The 21,246-nt window shown below is 41.2% G+C and overlaps 2 protein-coding genes across 12 annotated transcripts in view; one reads left to right on the top strand and one right to left on the bottom strand.

Annotated features, from left to right (window-relative positions):
• Positions 1-8,953, bottom strand: part of KIAA0586 — a 73,573-nt gene extending 64,620 nt beyond the window's left edge. For 3 of the 10 annotated variants that reach the window (XM_080394451.1, XM_080394453.1, XM_080394454.1), the window contains exons 1-9: positions 8,411-8,949; positions 6,602-6,681; positions 5,555-5,624; positions 4,239-4,305; positions 3,388-3,565; positions 2,739-2,972; positions 2,049-2,217; positions 1,378-1,539; positions 254-374 (exon numbers count right to left, since the gene is read on the bottom strand). In XM_080394451.1, the coding sequence (XP_080250577.1) occupies positions 254-374; positions 1,378-1,539; positions 2,049-2,217; positions 2,739-2,972; positions 3,388-3,565; positions 4,239-4,305; positions 5,555-5,624; positions 6,602-6,681; positions 8,411-8,738 (1,409 nt within the window). In that variant the 5' untranslated portion in view covers positions 8,739-8,949. Of the gene's footprint in view, positions 1-253; positions 375-1,377; positions 1,540-2,048; positions 2,218-2,738; positions 2,973-3,387; positions 3,566-4,238; positions 4,306-5,554; positions 5,625-6,601; positions 6,682-8,410 lie in introns of all 10 variants that reach the window. The other 7 variants (XR_013929286.1, XR_013929287.1, XR_013929288.1 and 4 more) reach the window with 6 other exon arrangements.
• A 71-nt stretch (positions 8,954-9,024) lies between these two features.
• Positions 9,025-19,011, top strand: TIMM9 (translocase of inner mitochondrial membrane 9). Of its 2 annotated transcripts, none has more exons than XM_080394529.1 (4): positions 9,025-9,150; positions 15,301-15,369; positions 15,687-15,782; positions 18,481-19,011. In XM_080394529.1, exons 2-4 carry the CDS (start codon positions 15,331-15,333, stop codon positions 18,613-18,615), a joined length of 270 nt encoding a protein of 89 aa, XP_080250655.1. In that variant the 5' UTR covers positions 9,025-9,150; positions 15,301-15,330; the 3' UTR covers positions 18,616-19,011. The 2 variants fall into 2 exon arrangements, with proteins under 2 accessions (XP_080250655.1, XP_080250654.1); XM_080394528.1 differs by having other exon boundaries at positions 9,118-9,257.
• Positions 19,012-21,246: the final 2,235 nt, after the last annotated feature.

Below are 21,246 nucleotides of genomic sequence, written 5' to 3'. Positions count from 1 at the left end.
TGACACCCATTGACTTCCAAGAAGCGTGTTACAAACGACCTTTAGCTACAAGCCTTCATTTACCTTCAGTACAACAGAAATGCAAAAGTAGCATAGAAGTACCAGTCCTGCAGTGTTTTACTTCCAAGTACAGCTTTGCCAGACTCAGGGACCATACCAGTGACTCCGTTACACCATCAATACCTAATACACCTTTCCCAATTAAAACAAACAAAAAAGTCTTCCTCAGTTTTGGACTGTTATGTTTATTTACCTGTCTCTCTCGAAATGCCAGCTCATTTGATTACTGTTTAATGCTGCCTTCTTGGAATACTCAATTTGCCTTGTTGGCATTTCTTGAGAATTCTGAATATGCTCAAGAAGTCTCCCTTCACCTAAGGCAGAAGAAAAAGTTAAGTTTGTTCAACAGATGTAATAATTTCTTTTCCTTTACCAAGGACAGTAAAAATAATTTTAAATTTTAAAATACAGATTTATTTCAAATAAGGCAAGTCACATAAAACCACTTACACTAATCTACCTTTACTACGATTGTTTTACATTAGCAAAGTGAGGAAAAAAAATGAATGAAACTGATGGCAATTAACTGAGTCACAGTGAAATATTCTGTGCATAATGCCACAGATTTCTTCTTCCTTTGTCTCGTTTCATTTATTCCTGGACCCACAGAACAATAGGACTACGTGACAGCTTTGTAGAAGAGGGGTAGAAGGCACAGTCTGAGAAGGATTGGATAGAGACACAAACAGGCATTTTTTCCCCGACGTTAGAGTACAATGGCTGGATCTTTCAAACGTTCTTCCTCAGTCCTAGATCCTCAAACAATTCTAAATGCAACCAACCAAAACCAGATGCTTTATTTTTTGATGAAATGTTTAAAACTGAGTTTCATGTCACTAAAGTGATCAAAAGCAGTAAAAGAAAATTACTTTACATTTCCTTTACAAATGCTGTTTTCGTTACAATAGCTCAGAGACCCTATGGATCCATGTTTTGGAAAAAAAACAAATTTCAATTCAATCAATGATAATGAAAAAGTTATTGAGTAGCTCCCAAGTTTTACATTATTCTAAATAACCTTCCCTACACCTGACAATGAACACTCATTTCATTTTTTCAGCTAAGAAAACATTTCAGTGAGCAATCACGTTGAGAGACTATAGGTTAGATCAGTGCAGTCACTAAGTCTTTAGATAATTAAGATTAAGTGGATTGTTCACAAAACTAACCCTTCTCAAAGGTACTTTCAAATACTCAGAATATACGTATTTAAGTGCAAGCAACTGAACAGCTCAAAGTAAGTGAAGACCACACAAAGGAAACCCCAAGCCATACTATTCATGCCAGTGGAGAACAGGAGTGTCTTACTCACAATACCTTCACTTGGGGATTTGGAAATATTTTTTTCTGTTACAGAGTTTTCTTTCTTTGAGATTTTCACATATTTTGATACAGGTTCTGGAGCAGACCTCCGAGGAACCGGTGTCTCTAGAGTTTTTTGTGGATGAACACCACGACATTGAAATTGGCTTGAATACACTTCAGGGAAAAAAAAAAAAAAAAGTTATTTAAATGTTAACAATTTTCTCCATAGGAAAAGAAATCTAGAAAAAAAACATGGCCACATTATGAATTTTTCACAGAAATGCAAAACATTACAGAACTAGTTTAAAAAGTAAACAGGAAGAAAATGTCATACTTGCAAGTAGGATGAAGAGATAAACACACACCCCTTCCAGCCGTACTACGAACTAGTTCATCACAAGCTTCCATACATCTTATTTTTCGTTAAGATTATTTTAGGTTAACTCTAGGCCTCTCCTGGTGCAGACTAAGCCCTTAGTAAATATAAACCTTTCACTTTAAACTAAACTGGAACATTTTCAGAATATGTGGTATATGTTACATAGCATATTAGGCAAAAAAACCAATTACACAGAAGAAATGTTTACCACTTATTACTGATGGGATGTACAATCCAGTATTAATGGATATAAAATTAATGCAAAACTAGTACTGAAAGTAAGGTATTAAGGATTTGTCTTCACCTTGGGCTGGTGCACCACTGCTAGGAAGTAAACCCCTCTGACACGAAGATACTTCATTAGTAAGCAATTGCTGTTCTGGCTTCTCAAATTGTTTTGTCATGAGACTGGAAGAAGGTACGTGAATTTGCTGGAAGCCACCCATGTTGACTGCAGAGCTGATGAGATGAGACTGAGAGACAAAATTACAAAGTATTTCTGATATATGCATTAGCTTCCCCAAGAAAAACTCTAAGCATGAATACTTTCCAATATAATCATATTAAACAGATTTGGACATGATATTTGAGATAAAAGTAGCCTGCAACAACCTTGTAATACAGACATGCTTGGACACTGTTCTGCCTTTCAAAAAGCATGCAGGACTCTCAGAAGAAACTATAAATGTTCTTAGATTTTTAATATGACTGGCTACTTTTAAAATGAAAGTTTCCTCAATTAACAAAGGTCTAAACAATTTCTCAGTGGGAATGAGAACATTTCACAATTTTTGCATTTACTTTCACAGACACGAAAATGGGGTGGAGTAGAGCAGATACATGGGACATAATGAGAACCAGAACTTTTCACAAAAAGCTCTAAGCTCTGTACTGGCCAGTGGATCTTTCTTTCTAATACTAAGACATAATCCAAATTAAATTGAAATACAAAAGAAATTATAAAGCTAAAGCTTCTGCATTGTTACTCAGATACCTGAAAATTCATTTGTTGCTCCTGTAACTTTTCCAAATGCTGAATCCGTTGCACCATGAATGCATTCATTTGCTTTTCAAGCTCACTGACTCTTTCGTGACAGTGGTGTTTCTCATCTGGAGTCTTCATATTTATTTGCTGTTCAGCAACACACTGCAGTTGTCTGTCTGTCTCCTGTAGTTTATGAAGTAATGCTGAAACCGAGTTAACTTTTGCTTCCAAATCATTTTGAACCTGCAAGAAAGGGAAAAAAAAACCCACCCAAAAAACAAGGAAGGGAAAAAACCTTACTGCAAAAGAGGTGCAAGCATGAAGAAAAGAAAACCTCCTTCCCATCATCATGGAAAGATTTCCTTCCCAGAAGACACAAATAAAATCCTAGTTAACCCTAACATTTGCTGGTTTAGCATTAATATGAAATTATTCTAAAAGATAAATCAAATGGTCTTTGTCCATTTGCCCATTTAGCCAAATCCAAATTAGTTCTCTCTCATATATTGGTCAGTCAGTCAGTCAAAGATTACTAACACACAGAAAACAGTAAGCAGCTACATTTGGTTTCTGACTCCAGTACTGATAATTTCAGGCTTGCTTAGAACATCTACTACTTTAAGTGGACAAATAACTAGTATTACAACAAGCCACTTACTTTAAGAAGTGGAGCTGTAGTAGCAATTGCAGCAGCAGTTGCTGCTGCGATGGTGGTTGCAGAATTAGCTTCTCTGTGTGCTGACGTGGTATCATGATGAACACTTTCCTTTTTTTCTGTAAAGGCATTTCCTAAGAACTGTACCTTCACCTCCTTAAGTACAGGGGTATTTTGAGTTCTATAAAAATAAACAAGTGCCTGTAAATAGCATTGTTTTCTCTATATCCCTTCCAAGCAAATGATTTCCCACATATAGCATTGATATCACTACTTATATAAGCTTTTCTCCTGAAGCTTGAAGGATAGCTTGAAACCTAAGAAACAATTTTAATCTCATCTTTTAGCATGACAGAAGAAATTTCTCAGAATTATGTTACATATTCTAATATAAAAGGCATATCCCTGTGCTGACTGCAACCGCAACAAAGAATATGTTTACAGGTTGTACTTTGCAAAGTTCAGTGTACTAGTAGCAAAGTCCAACTAAATTTCCAATCTTCAAGATTTCCAGCCTATGGATGAACAGTATGTGTCCTTTTCTGTCTTTAAAAATATTATACGGTTTTGGCATGAAATGAATTTTCTATCAGAGAAGATCTTGCCTGACTCTTCTATCATGAAATCATAAAAAGGTCTGAAGGCATTACCTAAAATATACAAAATAAGTAAGATACTCCAGTGAGCTCCGAGTGATAAAATAAAAACACCTTCATAGACAGAAAAAGAATACAGAGAACAATAAAGAATACTTTTTCCTTACTATGCATTTTGGTAGAAATTGAAGTAGTAGTATAGTAGTATATCTGTACAGAAACAGAACAGCTGAGACACTAACAACAATACATACTTACTTTTGCTTTAATACTGCCATCAGTGCCTCTTTCTGGCCAGTAGCATACTGAGAAATAAGAACATCATCTGTGGGGAAGGAGATAAAAGCATACTTTTAAAAAACTGACACAAAATGTATATTTTAGATGTAGACACAAAGCATTATTCCAACACATACAATTCTGCTGTGTGGAATCTGTTCCCTGCACAAACCACATTATCTACTGAGATAATAAATTGTCTCCTGTCACTAAGCAGCAAACTTAAATCATGAGGACACTAAGAGTAGGCTTGATCTAACACAATTTTATATACTATTAAATGTTGGTATCAATAAAATCTTTTTGGTATGATGTGAAAACAATACCTTATCTTCATAAAATGGGGAGGGGGAAATACCATATAAATGGTGATCCGAGCCCAGACAACCCATTCAACAAAACCCTGCAAATTCTAACTTGAAAAAAATTTAATTAAAAAAACCCAACTCTGATATAAATAATTTCCCTGCAGTAATCATAAATTGCAACAAATTTTCTAAATAGCTTTAAGTTATGCTAAAAGGATTGCAGGCTTTCCTTCATCCACTGTTTGCTGGGCAGAAGTAACAAACCAAGATGCAGCAGGTTCAGTTTTTCTCTACTGCTGATTACACACAGCTAGTACACACATGCTGATAAGCCAGCTAGCTGCTGCCTCTGTAAGCATAAAAAAAGGAAACTGAATTATTGATTTTTGGCCTTAAATGGGGGTATTGATTAGTATTTCTTTCCTCTACATAGCCACAGATACCCAATAAATTTGCAGATGTGTATTTTCTGTAAAAAATCTTCACTTCCCCAAACCTGACTCAAACTGACTGGCAGATTCAGAAGTTAAAGGAAAAGGCATTGACAATGTGATTTCTTTGATTCTTAAGGATTAAAAATATACTTTTTATGGTGCAGAAAATTTGCAGAAAAATACATATTTGTAGTACAATTACTCACAACAGGAAAATGCATCCAAACATGGTCCCACCCCCAAATTCTGTATTCAAAGACACAAGTAGTTTGATTAGCAAAAGGAATCTCAACATTCTGGTGCACTGGTAGAAGTCCCTCTCAATCACAAGAGCTACCTAAGCTAGTGTAATGCCAGCAAGAACGAAGTAAAATTTGCAGAATTTAAGAATGTAAATGACAATCAAATGTTATCAAAGAAACGTTTGAATATTTTCACTCAAAAATTCTATATTGAAGAAAAATATCTAAGATAAAATTAAAGCTCTCTTTTCCTCTAACTAATCAGTTTTCTTACACAAAAGAGGCTGTAGCAGTACATTGATGCATCTCACCTTTAGGTCTTCTGCTCTCTTCCAATAGCAGTGAAGGATCTTCTTGTACCGCAGCTTCTCTAGGATAATCCTTCACAAGAAAAGCAGAAAAGCATACGTCAAAGCCCCTGGTATCAGTGGCCAAAATTTTAGAAGTGAACGAAACTGCTGAACACACAAATGTGAGCATCTCCACATGCGAACACAAGGTCTTGGAACAAAACATGTTAAGATCTCTACCGCAGAATCATCTGGACTTTGTAGTCAAGAACTCACATGACATTTTAGGAAAATAAACCCTAGAAACAAAATTCAAATTAAAAGTATATATCGTAAGTGCTGATTAAGAGTATTCTCATTTCTGGCCAAAGAAGTACTAGTGAAACTACATACATCTAAGTTTATACAAGGTGCTAATCTCAAACAATTCAGGATTACCCATACACACAGAATTAAGTCATAAAGGCAAGTCAGGAAAACAAAAACCTCTTACTTAACCACCATACTTTTGAAATTTTTGTTCAGCTCACTAGCCCTGCTTTAAGCCATTCAGAGACACTGCTGCAATCCTTCCACAGTACAGGTTAATTTTATCCTCCTGCATTCTTACCCTCATATGGATGCCCTAGAGACAAGATTCCACTTTATGTAAGGCATAACAAACAAATCAAAAGGAAATAAGCCTTTTAAGTATTAAAGAGTTCCATGTAAACTAATTTCCATTTCATTATTTATGAAGAGAAAAAGCTACAAAAAGTTTTAGGGTTTTTAACAAATATTGTGCCATCTGTAATCGCCTTTTCAAAGGAAGAATTACACTAAAATTTGAAAACAAGCCTTGGTATTAATTATGCAACGTGTAGCAGTACAGTAAAAACAAAGCCTCTCTAAAAACTTCAGCATTAATATCACATTAGCGGCAACAGAGAAGAAAGGAGCTGCACAGTAACTGTGCAGAAGCTGAGCCAAACAAATATTTGCTATGCTTTTACAGAAGCTACAACTTTTTGAGAAAAAATCCTGTTCTCTTAGTTAAGGATTGCAGGAAGCAACAGTAACTTTCCTTACCATCGGTGATAAAACCATGGGCTCTGTAGAATTTTCTACTGAAAGCAGATGTTCTGGATGTCCTTCAGTACTCGGGACTACTAAAATAAAAGGAGTTTTACTGTGGTCATAACGATTTGTTATGCATTTTCAGTATACTTTGACTAACCCAAATGTCAACATTTCCTCTGCCTGTATCTTTGAATATCTAAATGTAATAACTTTCATAACACACATGACCACACCATCAAGCCGAAGCTTACAAATATTAATGAATTCTGTAAGCCTGGATTATAGACTTGCTTTATAATACATGAAAAAGTCTCTGAAAAACAGAGCATTAAAAAAATCGACAATGTCTAGCTCAAATTCAAGTCTAAAGATGATAAAACATAGAAAGTACTTGTCTAGAGACAACTGTAACTATATGATAACACATAATACTGAGGACAGTACACACTTTAGTTATGTCAGACTAAACTGTCTTCCTAACACTGTAAAAAGAACACCTTTGGAAGCTGTTTGAACCTCGACCCCAAAAAGACTACAATTCCTAAATGCCAAAGACTGTAATTGATATGTATTTTAAAGAAACAAAATGAGTATTATATCTGAATAGGTAAGTAACTGAGATTTGTGTCAGTTTTGAATTTGAAAAGTACATGGTACATTGCTACAGTCTCATTCTATTACAAAAAGGCATAAAATTATGTCCTTAATACTACAACAAATAGTTTAAAAGAAAAGTTCCATATAAGCATGCAATTTATTTTTTTTCCATTTTGTTTACTCTTCTGGGTGAGCTTCCTTGGTACTGGCAGTTGACCAGTATATGCTTTTTGTGTCAAGCAGGTCGGGTTTAGGAGGGGTAGGGCTGGTTTGTTTGTTTTCCAAAACTACAAGGGAAGAAACATAATCTTAACAAGTAAAATTTAAATTTATGGTAGAAAGCAGGAAAACTTGGGGTTTTTCCTAATTTTTTTGAATAGCTAACTGACCAGCTCTGAAAATCGTATTGTTCCATAAAAGCTGAAAAAACTGTGCAAATTAAAAAAAAAAAGACTAGAACTGAATGACTTTCTTAGAAAGCCTACTTCCAACATTTAACGTTTTTTACCTTCCAAGCATCAAAAAACCACTTCTTTAAAAAGGCAAGCTTGTACAGCTATAGCTTGAACATCTACTAGCTCAAACTCTCCAGAAAACATCTTGAAAGAAGCAGCTGAAGAGAAGTGTTTAAAAGACTTCCAGTACAAAACCACAAAATAATTCACAAAATTTTATGAAAACACAAAGGCAGCCCAAATACTGGGACTACTCAGGGCTGTCTGTTGGCAGGAACAATATTGTTAGGCACAGATTTGCTTGCCGACTGTACTTCGGGCATGAAATTGAAGAGATACATACGGTGTCTAAAATGGTAAGTTACAAACTGCATTAAAACCTGACAGACTGGAAAGGCATTTCCTTCTTAACTTTCTTATTTAGGTCCCTGTAGGCACATGCTTTCTCATTAAAACCTTCCTGCGTAGGACATTTGCGAAACGCCACGGTGAGTCACGACTCCTCTGATAAAGGGGAGGGCTGCCTAATAATTAAGGAGTTAGAATCTGGAATCAGGGCTGTCCTGCGAAGGGAGCTCCGGCTGACCAGCTCACCCTGCCCAGCGCCCCCTTCCCGCGGAACACGCGGTTTGGGGAAACAAACACAACTTTTTGAGAGTGCTCGTATTTGCAGAACCAGAACACCCGAACGCCTTAATTATAAAGCTACCAGGTGACTCGGAACATGGCGCGGGGGTGTTACCTCAGCGCACGGTAAGTCACCCACCTGGCGGGGCGCTGCGGGGGGCGCTGCGGGGGGCGCTGCGGGGGGCGCTGCGGGGGGCTGCCGGGCACGGAGCTCCGCCTGCCGCCCGTCCCGGGGAAGCGCAGGCTGCCCCACCTGCAGCCAGAGCGGCACCGGCGGCCTGGCAGGGAGAAACCACCTCACGCAGCTTCTTGACAGCGATCGTCACTTTTTTCATACGGCCACCAGCTCCCGTCACAGCGCCGATGGGCTCCTCCCTGTGGACGCCTGTGGAGTGAATGAGTACGTCGCCCGCCGTGAGGCTGGCCAGGGAGTCCTGGCTGAAGCTGGAATGGCTTTCCGCTTCCATGAGGATCTCATCACGCAGCTCTAGAAGGGAGGCCAAAACCGCTCCCCTGACAAAGTGGCAATCCCTGCGGGACGGGCGCTACGGCGGCAGCGGCAGCCTCAGCCGCCCCGCCGCCCGCCCCCGCGCAGAGACAGCAGCCAGAAGGCTCCGGGGAATAGCTTCCCCCCCCGCGTCCCGGGCACGCCAGACGGACAGAGAACACCGCCGCGGCCCGGCCCGCTCCCCGCCGCTCGTACCGGAAGCGCCGGCTGCCAGAGCAACGGCGCCAGCCTGCGCCGCCTCACGCCGGCGCACAGTCCGCTCCTCAATAGTGCCCGAAGGAAACCCGCGCCCGGGCCCCGCCCGCTGCCGGTAGTGCAGCGAGGGGGGCGGATAACAGCGCTGCGCCGCGGCTCGGCGCGCCCAGCTGTCCGTGAGTCCGCGCTCGCTGATTCGCCGCTGTGGCGAATCGGCGGGGCCCGTAGGGTGGTTGCGGGCCGCCCCGCCTCTTCTGCGCGGTCCGGGCTCGTGGCGGTGCGGGTGAGTGCGCGCGCGGGTGGCGGCAGCGCCGCTGCGGGGCCGCTCCGGGCCGGGCCGCCTCACGGCAGGCTGGTCCCGCGGCGGGGGGCGCTGTTAGCGGGGCCGGGGCTGTGCCGCGCTCGGCGGGGAGGCAGGGCCGGAGGGCGATAAAGGTGCCGCGGGTGCCGGAGAGTCCGTCCCTTCCCGGTAGCCATCCTGGTGCCGGGGCCTTTCCCTGGGCCCGGATGGGGGGAGGGGGCGCGCTCGGGTACCGCCAGCGGCCTGGCGGGCGCCGGGTCTGCGGGCCGAGGCTGGGCTCGGCTCTCCCTGGGCAAAGGAACTCAAGGTGCCCTTGTAAGTAAGGAGTGGAGAGTGTAGGTAAAAAAGAAACAAAAAACGAACTACTGTGAAATTCCTTTATCTCAAACCACTCCAGCACAGGGGTTGATTTTATTGGGTCAAAAGTATCAGCCAGGCCTAACCTAACTTAAATAGGAGCACACTTCTGGAAAAATATGTTTTCTCCCAAGGCAGATGCCCTTGCATGTGTTCAGTCTGCACAGTGAGACCCTTGGGCTGTCTGATTTCAGACATTGTTAATTCATCTTTGGCCTTAGGAGGCCTTTTACCATTGAGCCCTTTTTTTTCTTTCTTTTTTTTTTTTTTTCTCCTTCAGAGCAGGCTCTAGCTCACAGCTATGATATCGTGCATTATAATAACCTGTGCACCTGGTACGCCTTCCAATCCAACCACCTTCAGACCAGCCCCTTTCTTATCTCACCATGTGCCTCTGAAGGCTGACCATAGTGTGCAGAAGAAGGAAACCTTTCTGTAACTGCGTTGCAAGCAGCAGCCCAAAGGAAAGCAGCTCCAGGAGCAGGGAGAGCCCAGGTTCTGCCTTCCCGGCAGGACAGGGCTGCTGCTACCACCTTGCTGGGCTGGTGCCGAATGAGAGTGTTGGCCGCTCAGGCACGTGGCACCAGGCGTTCAGTGTTAAATTGCCTCTTGCCCTGAATTTTACGTGATTAGTTTAGCAGCCTGCTTGTTTCATAGGTGTTCGTAGTTTGATTAGCTTCAGTAAAAGAGCCCTTTAAATCAGTGAGGTTTTTAAAATGTGACGTCAGTCAAGTTCTAGCCTAGTAATTTCCAACAATATCTGGACACATTTCTTTGACTTGATATTTTTGTTTGTCTTTTCCTTTTTATGCACATGCAGAAACACTTGAATGGTGTTCTGTGTGTACAGTTGGAAGGGAAGGCTTAAAAAGAATCATGGCCATCTATGTATAGAATAAGTCATACCTACACCTAATTCAGACTTGTTAATCAGGATAACAAGCGTGTAGGATTTATGGTGTCTCTCCTTAGCCCTTCTCCCCCGGTAAAATGTAGTTCCTTACAAAAATGTTGAAAAAACCCCAAAATACAGGGTTTGTTTAGTTTCCATGGGAAAGGATACTGTTGACTCAAGGTTAGGTAATAGACACTGATGTTGATTACATCAGTGGAAAAAAAACACCTTCACTGCATTTTATAGTGCATGCTTCACCTGTAATAGCTCCAGGCTGTTCAGTGGATGGAGGTTTTTCAGCCACCCGGCAATATATTTATAATAATCAAAAGCTCCATTCCAGTTATTAGCGCTTAGGAGTTGAATTCACAAGCCCTCTGCCTCTGAAGGTCCAGAGGTCCAGCTGGGGAGGCTGTATTCCCACAGATAAGTTTTAGAAGAGTTCTGACATCCTAATTCTGGCTCCTCTTCCTCCTGCCATGGAAGCAGGTGATTGACCCAGGTTAGCTAGGAACCCTTAACCTTAATCACTGTTTTTATTTAATAAAGTAGCTTCACCTTTTAAAAAAAGCTGTCATTCTGTAGTGATCTCATGTTTCTGTGGCAATGGGAGTGGCAGCTGCAGCAGAAGCAAATATTAGAAGTGTTTTCCACATTCTAAAACAGGGCTGGGATCTGGAATGGACGTTGCACAGAGAATTGGTTTGAGTAAGTCTTTATTATCTTTGGAAAGAGGATGGCAAATCCATTATGCCTAACCATGAGAAATCTAAAACCTTAAGTTATCCTTAACTGCTAATTTTGCTCAGAGAGGCTTATCTTAAAAGAATTCTCTTTAGAACATCAAAATGTATTTGGAAGAGCTCCAGGCCCCTTCAGGAAGCGAGATTTCCCAGCTGTTGCTACTTTCCTGGTGAATCAGCATGTCCAGACCGTGTGACCCTTGTTGCAGAGGTTTATTCAGAGATACTTGCTTCCTTCAGTGTGACATGTTTAAAAGTGCAATACTGAATTTTCAAATTACATTTACCCCAGAGGAAACAAATCCAGGCTCCATAGGCTTAAACCTGAAGCATGGTGGAGTTGTTCGAGCAGCAGTGTAACATCTGTGCTGTGTTAGTCAAGGTGCCCAGCCCCATAATGGGCTTTTCCATCCCCCGTTTGGTTTTTTTTTTTTTTCTTGTTTCACAGGCTGAAGGGAAAGGGGACAAACGAGAAAACTTGAAATTAGGTATTTTACAGAATCAGAGAATGGTTTGGGTTGGAAACGACCTTAAAGACCACCTTGTTCCAACCCCTCTGCCATGAGCAGGGACACCTTCCACTAGCCCAGGTTCCTCCAAGCCCTGTCCAACCTTGAGCACTTCCAGGGATGGGGCATCCACAGCTGTTCTGGGCAACCTCTTCCAGTGCCTCAGAATTTCTTCCTAATATCTAATCTAAATCTACCCTCTTTCAATTTAAAGTCATTCCCCCTTGTCCTATAACTACCTGCCCTTGTAAAAAGTCCCTCGGCTTTCTTGTCAGCCCCTTTAGGTACTCGAAGGCTGCTATAAGGTCCCTCTGGAGCCTTCTCTTCTCTAGGTTGAACAGCCCCAACTCTCTCATCCAGTCTTCACAGGAGAGGTGCTTCACCAGAGTGGAGTAGAGGGGGAGCATCCCATCCCTCGGCCTGCTGGCCACGCTGCTGCTGCTGCAGCTCTAGGTTTGATTGGCTTTCTGGGCTGCAAGCACACATTGCTGGGCCATGCTGAGCTCCTCATCAACCAGCACCCCCAAGTCCTCCTCCTTCAGGCTGCTCTCAATCCATTCTCTGCCCAGCCTGTATCTGTGCTTGGGATTGCCCCAAGCCACGTGCAGGACCTTGCACTTGGCCTTGTTGAACTTCATAAGGCTCACATGGGCCCACCTCTCAGGGCTGTCGAGGTCCCTCTGGGTTGCATCTCTGCCTTCCAGCATGTTGACTGCATCACTTGGCTTCATGTCGTTGGCAAACTTGCTGAGGGTGCACTTGATCCCAGCATCCATGTGGTTGACAAGGACATTTAACAGTGCCAGTCCCCATACTGACCTCTGAGGAATATTTGTCACTAGTTTCCACTTGGACGTTGAGACATTGAGTGCAGCTCTTTGAGTGTGACCATCCAGCCAATTCCTTATCCACTGGGTGGTCCATCTATCAAATCCATGTCTCCAGTTTAGAGACAAGGATGACATGTGGGACAGCATCAGATGCTCTGTACAGGTCCAGGTATATGACATCAGTTCCTCTTCCCTCGTCCACCAACGCTGTAACCCCATTGTAGAAGGCCACCAAATTTGTCAAGCACAGTTTATCCTTAGTGAAGCCATGTTGGTTGTCACCAATCACCTCCAATTTTTTTCCACGTGCCTTAGTACGGTTTTCAGGAGGATCTGCTCCATGGTCTTGCTGGGCACTGAGGTGAGACTGAGCAGCCTATAGTTCCCCAGGTCTTCTTTATTTACCTTTTTAAAAAGGGAGGTTACGCTTCCCCTTTTCCAGTCAGTGGGAACTTCACCAGACTGCCACAACTTTTCACATATAATGGATTGTGGCTTCGCCACTTCACACCCCAGTTCCCTCGTGACCTGTGAATGCATCTCATCAGGTCCTATGGACTTGTGCACCTCCAGGTTACTTAGGTGTTCTTGAACCTGGTTTTCTCCTACAGCAGGCAGTTCTTCATTCTCCCAGTCCCTGCCTTTGCTTTCTGCAACTTGGCCTGTATGGCTGGAGCACTTAAAAGACTTTAGGGATAAACCAGATATCCCCATTTCAGGGAACGCTCAGGTAGTGCATTTTTAGATTTTAAGGCAACTGCCTGTAATTTATAGCTGCTGAACAGGTGCAGTAGAGCCATATAATTTCACTGCCTGCTATGTGGCAAGTGTAAAATGCCTGTAGAGGGACAAGTGCTTCAGACACTTAAAATCAGATAGTGCCATTATGCTGATTTAAATCAGAGCTATTTCCCAAATGCAAGTGTAAAAGCTTTGTAGAACTGCCGTTCAGTAAATCTGTAATTTTAAGCTGCCAAACTAGTTGCAGAAGAACAAAAGGTCAGGTTTGTTATAAAGACATAATGAAGAAATACTGAGCGTGAGAAAATGGCACTGACAGTTGAAGCTTTTAGCTTTCTGTGCTTGGGAAGAGGACAAAAGTCTTTCCTGTCCTCTGCAGTTTCTAACGTTGGTTAATAATCTACTTAGTGACAATTTATAAAGTCAGTTTGATTTTTTCTTCTGACAGGCTGAGAAATGAGAGAGTGGAGTTGTCATTCATTTTCACTAGTTGTTGTCCCAGGAGACAGTCATGTCCACTTCTCTTAAAACAAGCTAGAGGTTTATATTAACCTGAGTAACACCTTATTTCTTCTGAGCAACCATATTCTGTAGGTTCTCCGTAAGAGTAACCTGTGTGACCTGTCTGCCCATGAGGAATTGTTGGTCGGGGGTGGGGGGTGTATGCGTCTTAAATCCGTGAGTCGTACATCCTTTTCACCTCCAAACCCTGAATTGGCTTGCTGTGCAGTGGTAAAGTGTAAAGTTAAGAGGCAGATGTTACAATAGCTTTGCGGCTGAGAAGGAGGTGTAGGGAGAGTGCATGCTTGTGAGAGCTGCACAGTGCTATTTTTAGTTGCTTAGTTTTCGTTCTGTTGTAGAAATAATTATTAATGTCTTTTTGTTCTTGTTCAGAAGGCTTGCTTGCCCTCTCCCTTCCCCCTGCCAAAAGACTGGAATAGTTTAAGCCTTCTAAAACATGAATGTCTTCAAAATTTGGCAAAGTGTAATACAAGATGAGTTCGAAGTAGCCCTTGCTAAAGGGCTAAATGAACTTTTTTCACAAAGTAATTATACTTCAGTGCTGGTTTTTCTTCCATAAGTTGATGTGAATTAAACTGAAGGATCTTGTTCTTGTCAATGTGTAATACTAGCTTGCATTATTGTCTGTGATAGGTCTTACATAATACATAAATTAAGCGAAAAGAAAAGAGTAGCTTTCAGTCATCTTGTAGGAAACCTGCAGGGATACTTTCAAGCGTTAACTTGTTTACCGTTGGATTAGGAATGTGACTTTTCCTTGAGGATGCCTGCTTAAATTCTTGGATTCGTGGCTGTTCATTCTTCCCTTTTTCTTTGTCTGTTTTGCTTCCTTTAAGGCCATTCTCATTCTTCTATCTTTTCTTGCATTTAATTCACTATATTCAATGACCAGAACATTTGCTCTAGTTTAAGTGTTTGGTGAGAATGCAGCTATGTAGAAACAAGGCGTCTGCATGCTGGCTTATGCTGCATCTATTCAGAGTGTCTACCATTTTACACTTGCTTTTTTTCCTTACTGTTTTTGCAGATGATATCTAAAGGCACTGAAACTGTAAGGCTAGAAATCGTTATTGCTTGCTTCACCTCCCCACTCCTGCCCTAGTTCTACTGTGTGAGTTTGAAAGCATTTCTAAAACACTTTTTTCCTTTTTTTAAAAAAAGTCACTTTAATGGTTTGAAATGCTTAAAAAGTGTTAAACGGCCAGCATTTAACAAGTGGATCCGGGAAGGTTTCATGGAACTGATCTTAGATGTTCTTTTGACTGAATACATTTCAAATAGATAATTTTCCTTGAAGTGGATGGCTTGAAAGTTTGCTTGTAAAGCTGCGTTTAAACACGCTTCAAGGACGTATACAATTACATTCTGTTGTAAAATGTTGCAGTTGATATGTATGCTTTTTGTGTGAAACTCAACTTTTATCTTCAGAATAGGTGACTCAATCACCAGTGGTAGAATATGGCTGGACAAATATCAGAATCTGATCAGATCAAGCAGGTAAGATGCTGTATTCATGAGTGGTGGCTTTGAAGGTCTTCTGTTACTTGGTCACATAGAGTAAAAAGTGTAGGGCATGGTGGACAAAAAAATTTAAGTTATCACCTGAGTTAAGACTACTTCTGTAGCAACCAAAATTTAAACATTTGATTCAAGTACTAGCAGCATTTGGTGTTGAAATCTTCTGACTGATAGTAAATTTTTCTAGTGACTTGTCCTTTAAATGACAGTGTCACCAGATGTCCCATGCAGCTGTGTGTAAGAAAAATCAATGTAGAATCTTTTTTAATACTCGTTGTCCAATTTTTATTTAATAGTTCAAGGAGTTTCTTGGAACATATAATAAACTTACAGAAAACTGCTTCCTGGATTGCATAAAGGATTTCACTAGCAGAGAGGTTAAACCAGAGGAGGTAGGTAAATGCTTTTAATGACCCTTTCTTCGGTAAAATTGCTGTGTAGCATTCAAATTTCAGAAGCAACTTAGAACGTTTTGATCTTTCAACTAGCTAACAAGCTAGGTAGCAGTCTTCAGTGGAGTATAGGTATCTGGCATGTAGCTTCCAAGTGAGACAGGAAGCAGTTAGTGGAAGAAATAGTTTGTCTGTAGTTCTGCTTCTCCAAATACATCCAAAGCTGATGACAAATACTTCTTTGCGTCCTAACAGTCTGTTTACAAAAGGAGACTGACCAGCCAACTAACCAACAATGTGTTGTCTGATGTCTTATATCATAAGCTACAGACAAACTATGGGCTAGGAACTCTAGGTTTTGTCATTGTTGTGTTTTCAGTATGTACACACAGAAGGAATCTTCCTGGTCTACTTGAGTATTGGCTGCTTATTGCCATTTTTGTATTTCATTCTCTATCAGTGGAGGTTCTTGTGCCTCAGCTTCTGATGGATGGTATCTCTATGGACGTGGAAGTTGCCCACCTACAGTCTGCATCTCATTCTTTGAAGGCAGAACCCTACTGAAATACTTGTTTACCTACCCACGTTCTCTGCATTGTAGTGAGTCATGGAAACACAGGCCTCCAAAGCTCTGGCTGTTAAATCCACTTCTCAGCATTGCAGGGAACTCCATCACGTAGTTATCTGCAAAAAAAGATTAAGCTATTGGTAAGATTAGTTGCATGGGTTTTGCCTCTCCTCTCCTGTTGAGAGGCTGTTTCAGAATCTTGTAATTTTGTTGGTTAAGAGTCTAATAACCTTTGCTTGACTCTGCTGGCAGGGGGAAAAAAACTGAAGTTCTAACCATTGGTTTTGAGCATTATCTGCCTCCTTGGAGTTTAACTCCTCAGCACAGGCAAAAAAATCATGTCTCCTTTCAGCTTCTGTTCTGCTGTGCTAAACAAAGCTCTTGTAGCTTCCCAAGACAGATTCCTTGTTTCCCTGATCTTCTCTGCATCTGCTTTAGTGGAATTTTTATTGATGACAGGAGGTCAGAATGATTCCGGGTAAGGTCTTGTTACTGTCTTTTACCAACTCATTTTGAATTGCTTGAACAATACAAGGAGTGCCAGTTAACAGAATTGACAGAAATGTTAGCAGCACAATCTCTTTACCTTTCTGGAATGATACTTGATTTCCAGTAGAGGATTATACTTCTTTCTTCTGCCTCCCAAAGTGTTACTAGAATTTCTGTAAAAGTAATGGTTTGTGTAGTCTTTTATTAAAGACCTGGGATTCAAAACTGAAGAATGCTCATTGGAAAGGAACTGAAGATTATTTAGACCCGAAGAATATTCTTAGATTCTGATCTGCTGTTTTTTGCATCTGTGACCTGCAAAGGGGCCATGTCTGGTAGTACAGGAGCCGTCTGTTGACGATGAAGGCTAGGAAGAAACTTTCTTACGGGAAGTTTTGTCCGTAATTATCCGTTACGGGGTTTCTTCCAGAGTATCTGGTTCTGCCCCATGCTGGAAACGGGACACTGGTCTAGATGGACCACTGGTCTGATCTGGTATGGAAATTTTTATGTTCCTCTTTAAAGTTGTAGTTTCTTGTTAAATAGCTAAGATTAATACCTCCATGAACTTCCTTTAAGATTCTGCATTTGAAGAAACAGCTTCTGACCTCTTTCCCTACTGCAAGTCTAGACTTCCCTGGGAACTAGATCACAAATACCAAGCTTTCTGGGAGCAGTAGCTTGGGGTAGTTCCAGAATTTGTTTCCTAGTGAGACTTAACTCCTGCTTAACAGGTTTTGCTGTAGCTGATGCCAGGTTGAGGAGAGAGCAGGGTGGGTAATGTGCATAGCTGCCGTGGTTTTTTTTGTCTTGTTCACTTTCAGCCCTTCTGCTTTTTACATCCCTTTATACTGAGCAAAATCAAAGTGATTTCTGGTTTTCTAGTAATCATGCAGAGCAGTCATCTTTCCATCTAAATTTTTTAACTTTTACAGTGATAGCAAGATTTAGAACCATGATACACAATATCTGGTTGGTAGAACTGTTGCTCAGAAATAATCTTGTAACTCTTTCTCTACTCTTAAAGAAAGGAAAAAAAACACGCTCTAAGTTTAAAAAAATAATATGATGGTGGAGTAGGCCCTGGTATTTATTTCTTTGTCCAGCTGACTGATAGAACTTCAGAGGGTGCTCTGGTTGCTTTTGTGAAGGTTAAGCAAGCAGGTACAAGCAGACTGATAAGAGCTAATAGAAACAAGGTCAAAAAAAGGTTAAACTGAGCTAGCACAGAGTAGACCATATTTGGTTGTCAAAAATAGTATGTGTTTGTAAACAGAATTTAAAAAAGGATACTAATTCAATAGATCTAGTATTTATTGCAAAATAAAATGCTTTATATACTTTAATTTAACAAGAGTACCCCAAGAATGAAATGGTAATATCTTCTGGACCTGAAATGCTTTCCATAAAGACTTTCACATGAGAGCAAACATTTGAAGATTCAGACTCCCTCAAAACCTAAACGTCACAATTTCCGCTGCATAGAGAGGCTGTGCACATTTAGGCCCTCATCCTGAGGCTTAACACAGAATGTGAGATGTAGTCACCTAATAAGTTACCCTTGTATATGAGTATATTTTGGGTCCTGTTTGGGGAAGTGTTTTAATTACTGTTTAAAGCCTTGTTTCCCTCTTCCTCTAGATGACCTGTGCAGACCACTGCCTACAGAAGTATTTAAAAATGACACAAAGGATCTCCATGAGATTTCAGGAGTACCATATTCAGCAGAATGAAGCTCTGGCAGCTAAAGCAGGACTGCTTAGCCAACCTCGTTAGACAAGAGCACTCTGTTCAGACTTTACAAGCAGTGCCAGTGTTCGTTGGGCAAGAACACAATTTGGATTTTCTACTGTCAGGATGTATGTCCAGCAACTCTGAAGAAAGTTCTAGATGCCGTTCAGACAGTGGAAATCATGAAGGGTTAAACAAGAAGTTAATCATGGTGGACTGGCAATGGAGTCTGTTTCTGAGGTCCTTTTCACTCTGCAGTGGAGTAGTATTGATACAAACTTTTCCAGGGCCCACAGACCGGTATGTTTAAATTTCAGGGGTGGTGGGAGTGTTATACTTCCTTTCTGCTAGGGTTGGTTCAGATGAAAAAAGTGTAATATGGGAAATACACTGGTTTTTTTATTTAATTCAAGTGAAATAAATGGGAACTCTATACTTGTACGTATGTTCTTTCCAAAGATGCATTTTTAGGACAGCGCTTGAGAACAGTGTTTTGTTTACTGTGGTCTCAGTCCTTAGCTGCTACAGAGTTTTGTGCATTCATTGCTGCTTTAAGTTGCTGAGAGTTAACAGAATTAGTGACTTCGTTTCAGCAGCTGGGGATTTGTGAATATATTATTTCTCTTAATTTGGGAAGCTGCCTTCACAGAGCCTCATGATCACTCTGACTCCTAGAACACTGGATGGCGATGATTAGAGCATCAAGCCAAGGGTAGTTATAAATGCAGGCAACTGCTGTAACTAATGAGTGCAGGTAGGCAGGGTTGTGCTGCCAGCTTATCCCTAGGTTGTGTTTGCCTTGTGCCTCACCAGGTCATTTACAAAGGATGTGAGTGTGTCATTAGCAGCACTTGTGCTCAAGGCAACATGCACGCCTTGTCTCCCTCGGGGTTCTCCAAACGCAGCTTCCTTGCATGATGCCAGCACGGTGCACTCTGAGCACTAAGCTTGCTGGCAGTTTTCTTCTTTAGTTGTGTGAATGCCAACAGACAGTATAAAGTATGCACAAAAAATATCTTTTTTGCTGCTGATGGAGTACAGAGAGAAGTGCGTGGAAACTACCTGCTCTGATGTTGTGGTTTAGAAAAAACACTAGTCCTTTGAAAGGATCTTGGTAGCTGAAATCCTGCAGCCAGATTGTTAGTACAGTGGAATGATAGCTAATAGGCACACTTTCCTTTAGTTCAAACTAATAAAATACAGTAACAAAAAGAACTGAACATCAGGATTACCGTATTGATTTTTAGATTTCAAGCCATGAAGACTGAAACAAAGCTGTTTCATGTCAGCTGCCAGGTCTGCTGTTGGGTAGAAAGGCAACAATAAGGAACAGAAATGGCAGGAAGCCTGTACACATGGGTTTTTTTGTTGTTGTTTCCTTCTCTGTAGCTTTTATTTCCAGGAGCAGTCTGAAAGAATGATTTCCTGCCTTGCTTTTTTGTTTTCTTTCTCTGCTACTCAAACTCTCTGCTATCCAGGCTGTGGATTTCTAGGCCCTGACTGCAGTACTGTACACCTCCCACTTGCACTGGATACTGCTGTCTTTGCTGCTGTTTAAAGTTGCCCCAGCTCTCCACAGAAATCTGTTTGTATGCCTTTCAAAGGTGGAAGAAACAAGTGTGTTCCTACAGTGTCATTTACATGTGCTTTGTGCTAGCCATATCACAGCCCTTTCCTACATAGCCCATGCCTTGTTACCTTGGAGATCGTTAAGAGCGAGCTAAAATAGTAAAGGCTAAAAAAGAGCCCAAATAAGGTAATAAGTCTCCAATGTCCTGGTTTTTTCAAAGGAATAACCGGACCAATAATGTCCAGATTGCTGTAATTAGGCCACAGACATTATGGCCAATTAGAAATAATATATCCGTAGTGAAGACTTAAGGCTTTCTTTAAAGCAGTCTTTTTGTTAAATGTTTGAAAGTAATGCATGATTGAAATGATCCCATTTTCCCTTGTGTCTTAGTGTGCAAAGAGAACAGGTACTCAGAAAAGTGACCGAAGAGTTTAAGTGACAGGATTAGAAAATGTTCATGTCTTCTGGGCAAAGCTCCTTTGGGCTAAAGTGAAGGGGGTTAAAAAAAAAAAAAAAAAAGTTACAGTTTTCCCCCATGTTTCAGTGTTTGGGGATTTGGGGGTAGGAAGATGTTTAAATGTTAAGACAGATCTACTGTACAAAAGGTTAAGCAAGTGTTAGAGGGACTTAGTTAATAAATTACTCACTTTCAGGTGCACCAGTTGCCTTTCACTGCAGTTTTAAAGCTGCTTTAACCCACTATTATCCAGGGGACACATATATTCTTAACATCTAATTAGATGGCACATCCCCCTGCCTCTCCCCATGCTGACTAAACAGGTAGATGGGGTGAAAAGTGTCACGGAGGTATGAGCATTGGGTTGATAGCTGCTACCCTGATATGAAGCTGGCCAGACAAAAACTTGACTTCCACAGGAGCAGCGTGCTTATAGTGACTGTTGTTTGCTTAACGGATGTGCCTGTTGATTATGACTATTTCAAAGCTAGAGTAGAAAATAAGTCGCAATGTTACGGCACAAAGATGCAGGTAAGGATGGAGTCACCAGCTTGCTCTTTTGGATAACTGGTTTAGTCCTAGTTCCATTTCACTCAAAAAATGTTGCGATCTTTCCACATCCTTCAATCCAGGTGAGTGATTGAAG

Source organism: Falco punctatus, assembly GCF_963210335.1.
Source record: "Falco punctatus genome assembly, chromosome: 7".
Taxonomy (NCBI): domain Eukaryota; kingdom Metazoa; phylum Chordata; class Aves; order Falconiformes; family Falconidae; genus Falco; species Falco punctatus.
Note: the sequence above shows the minus strand (reverse complement) of the source record. Positions and strands in the feature narration are given on the sequence as shown.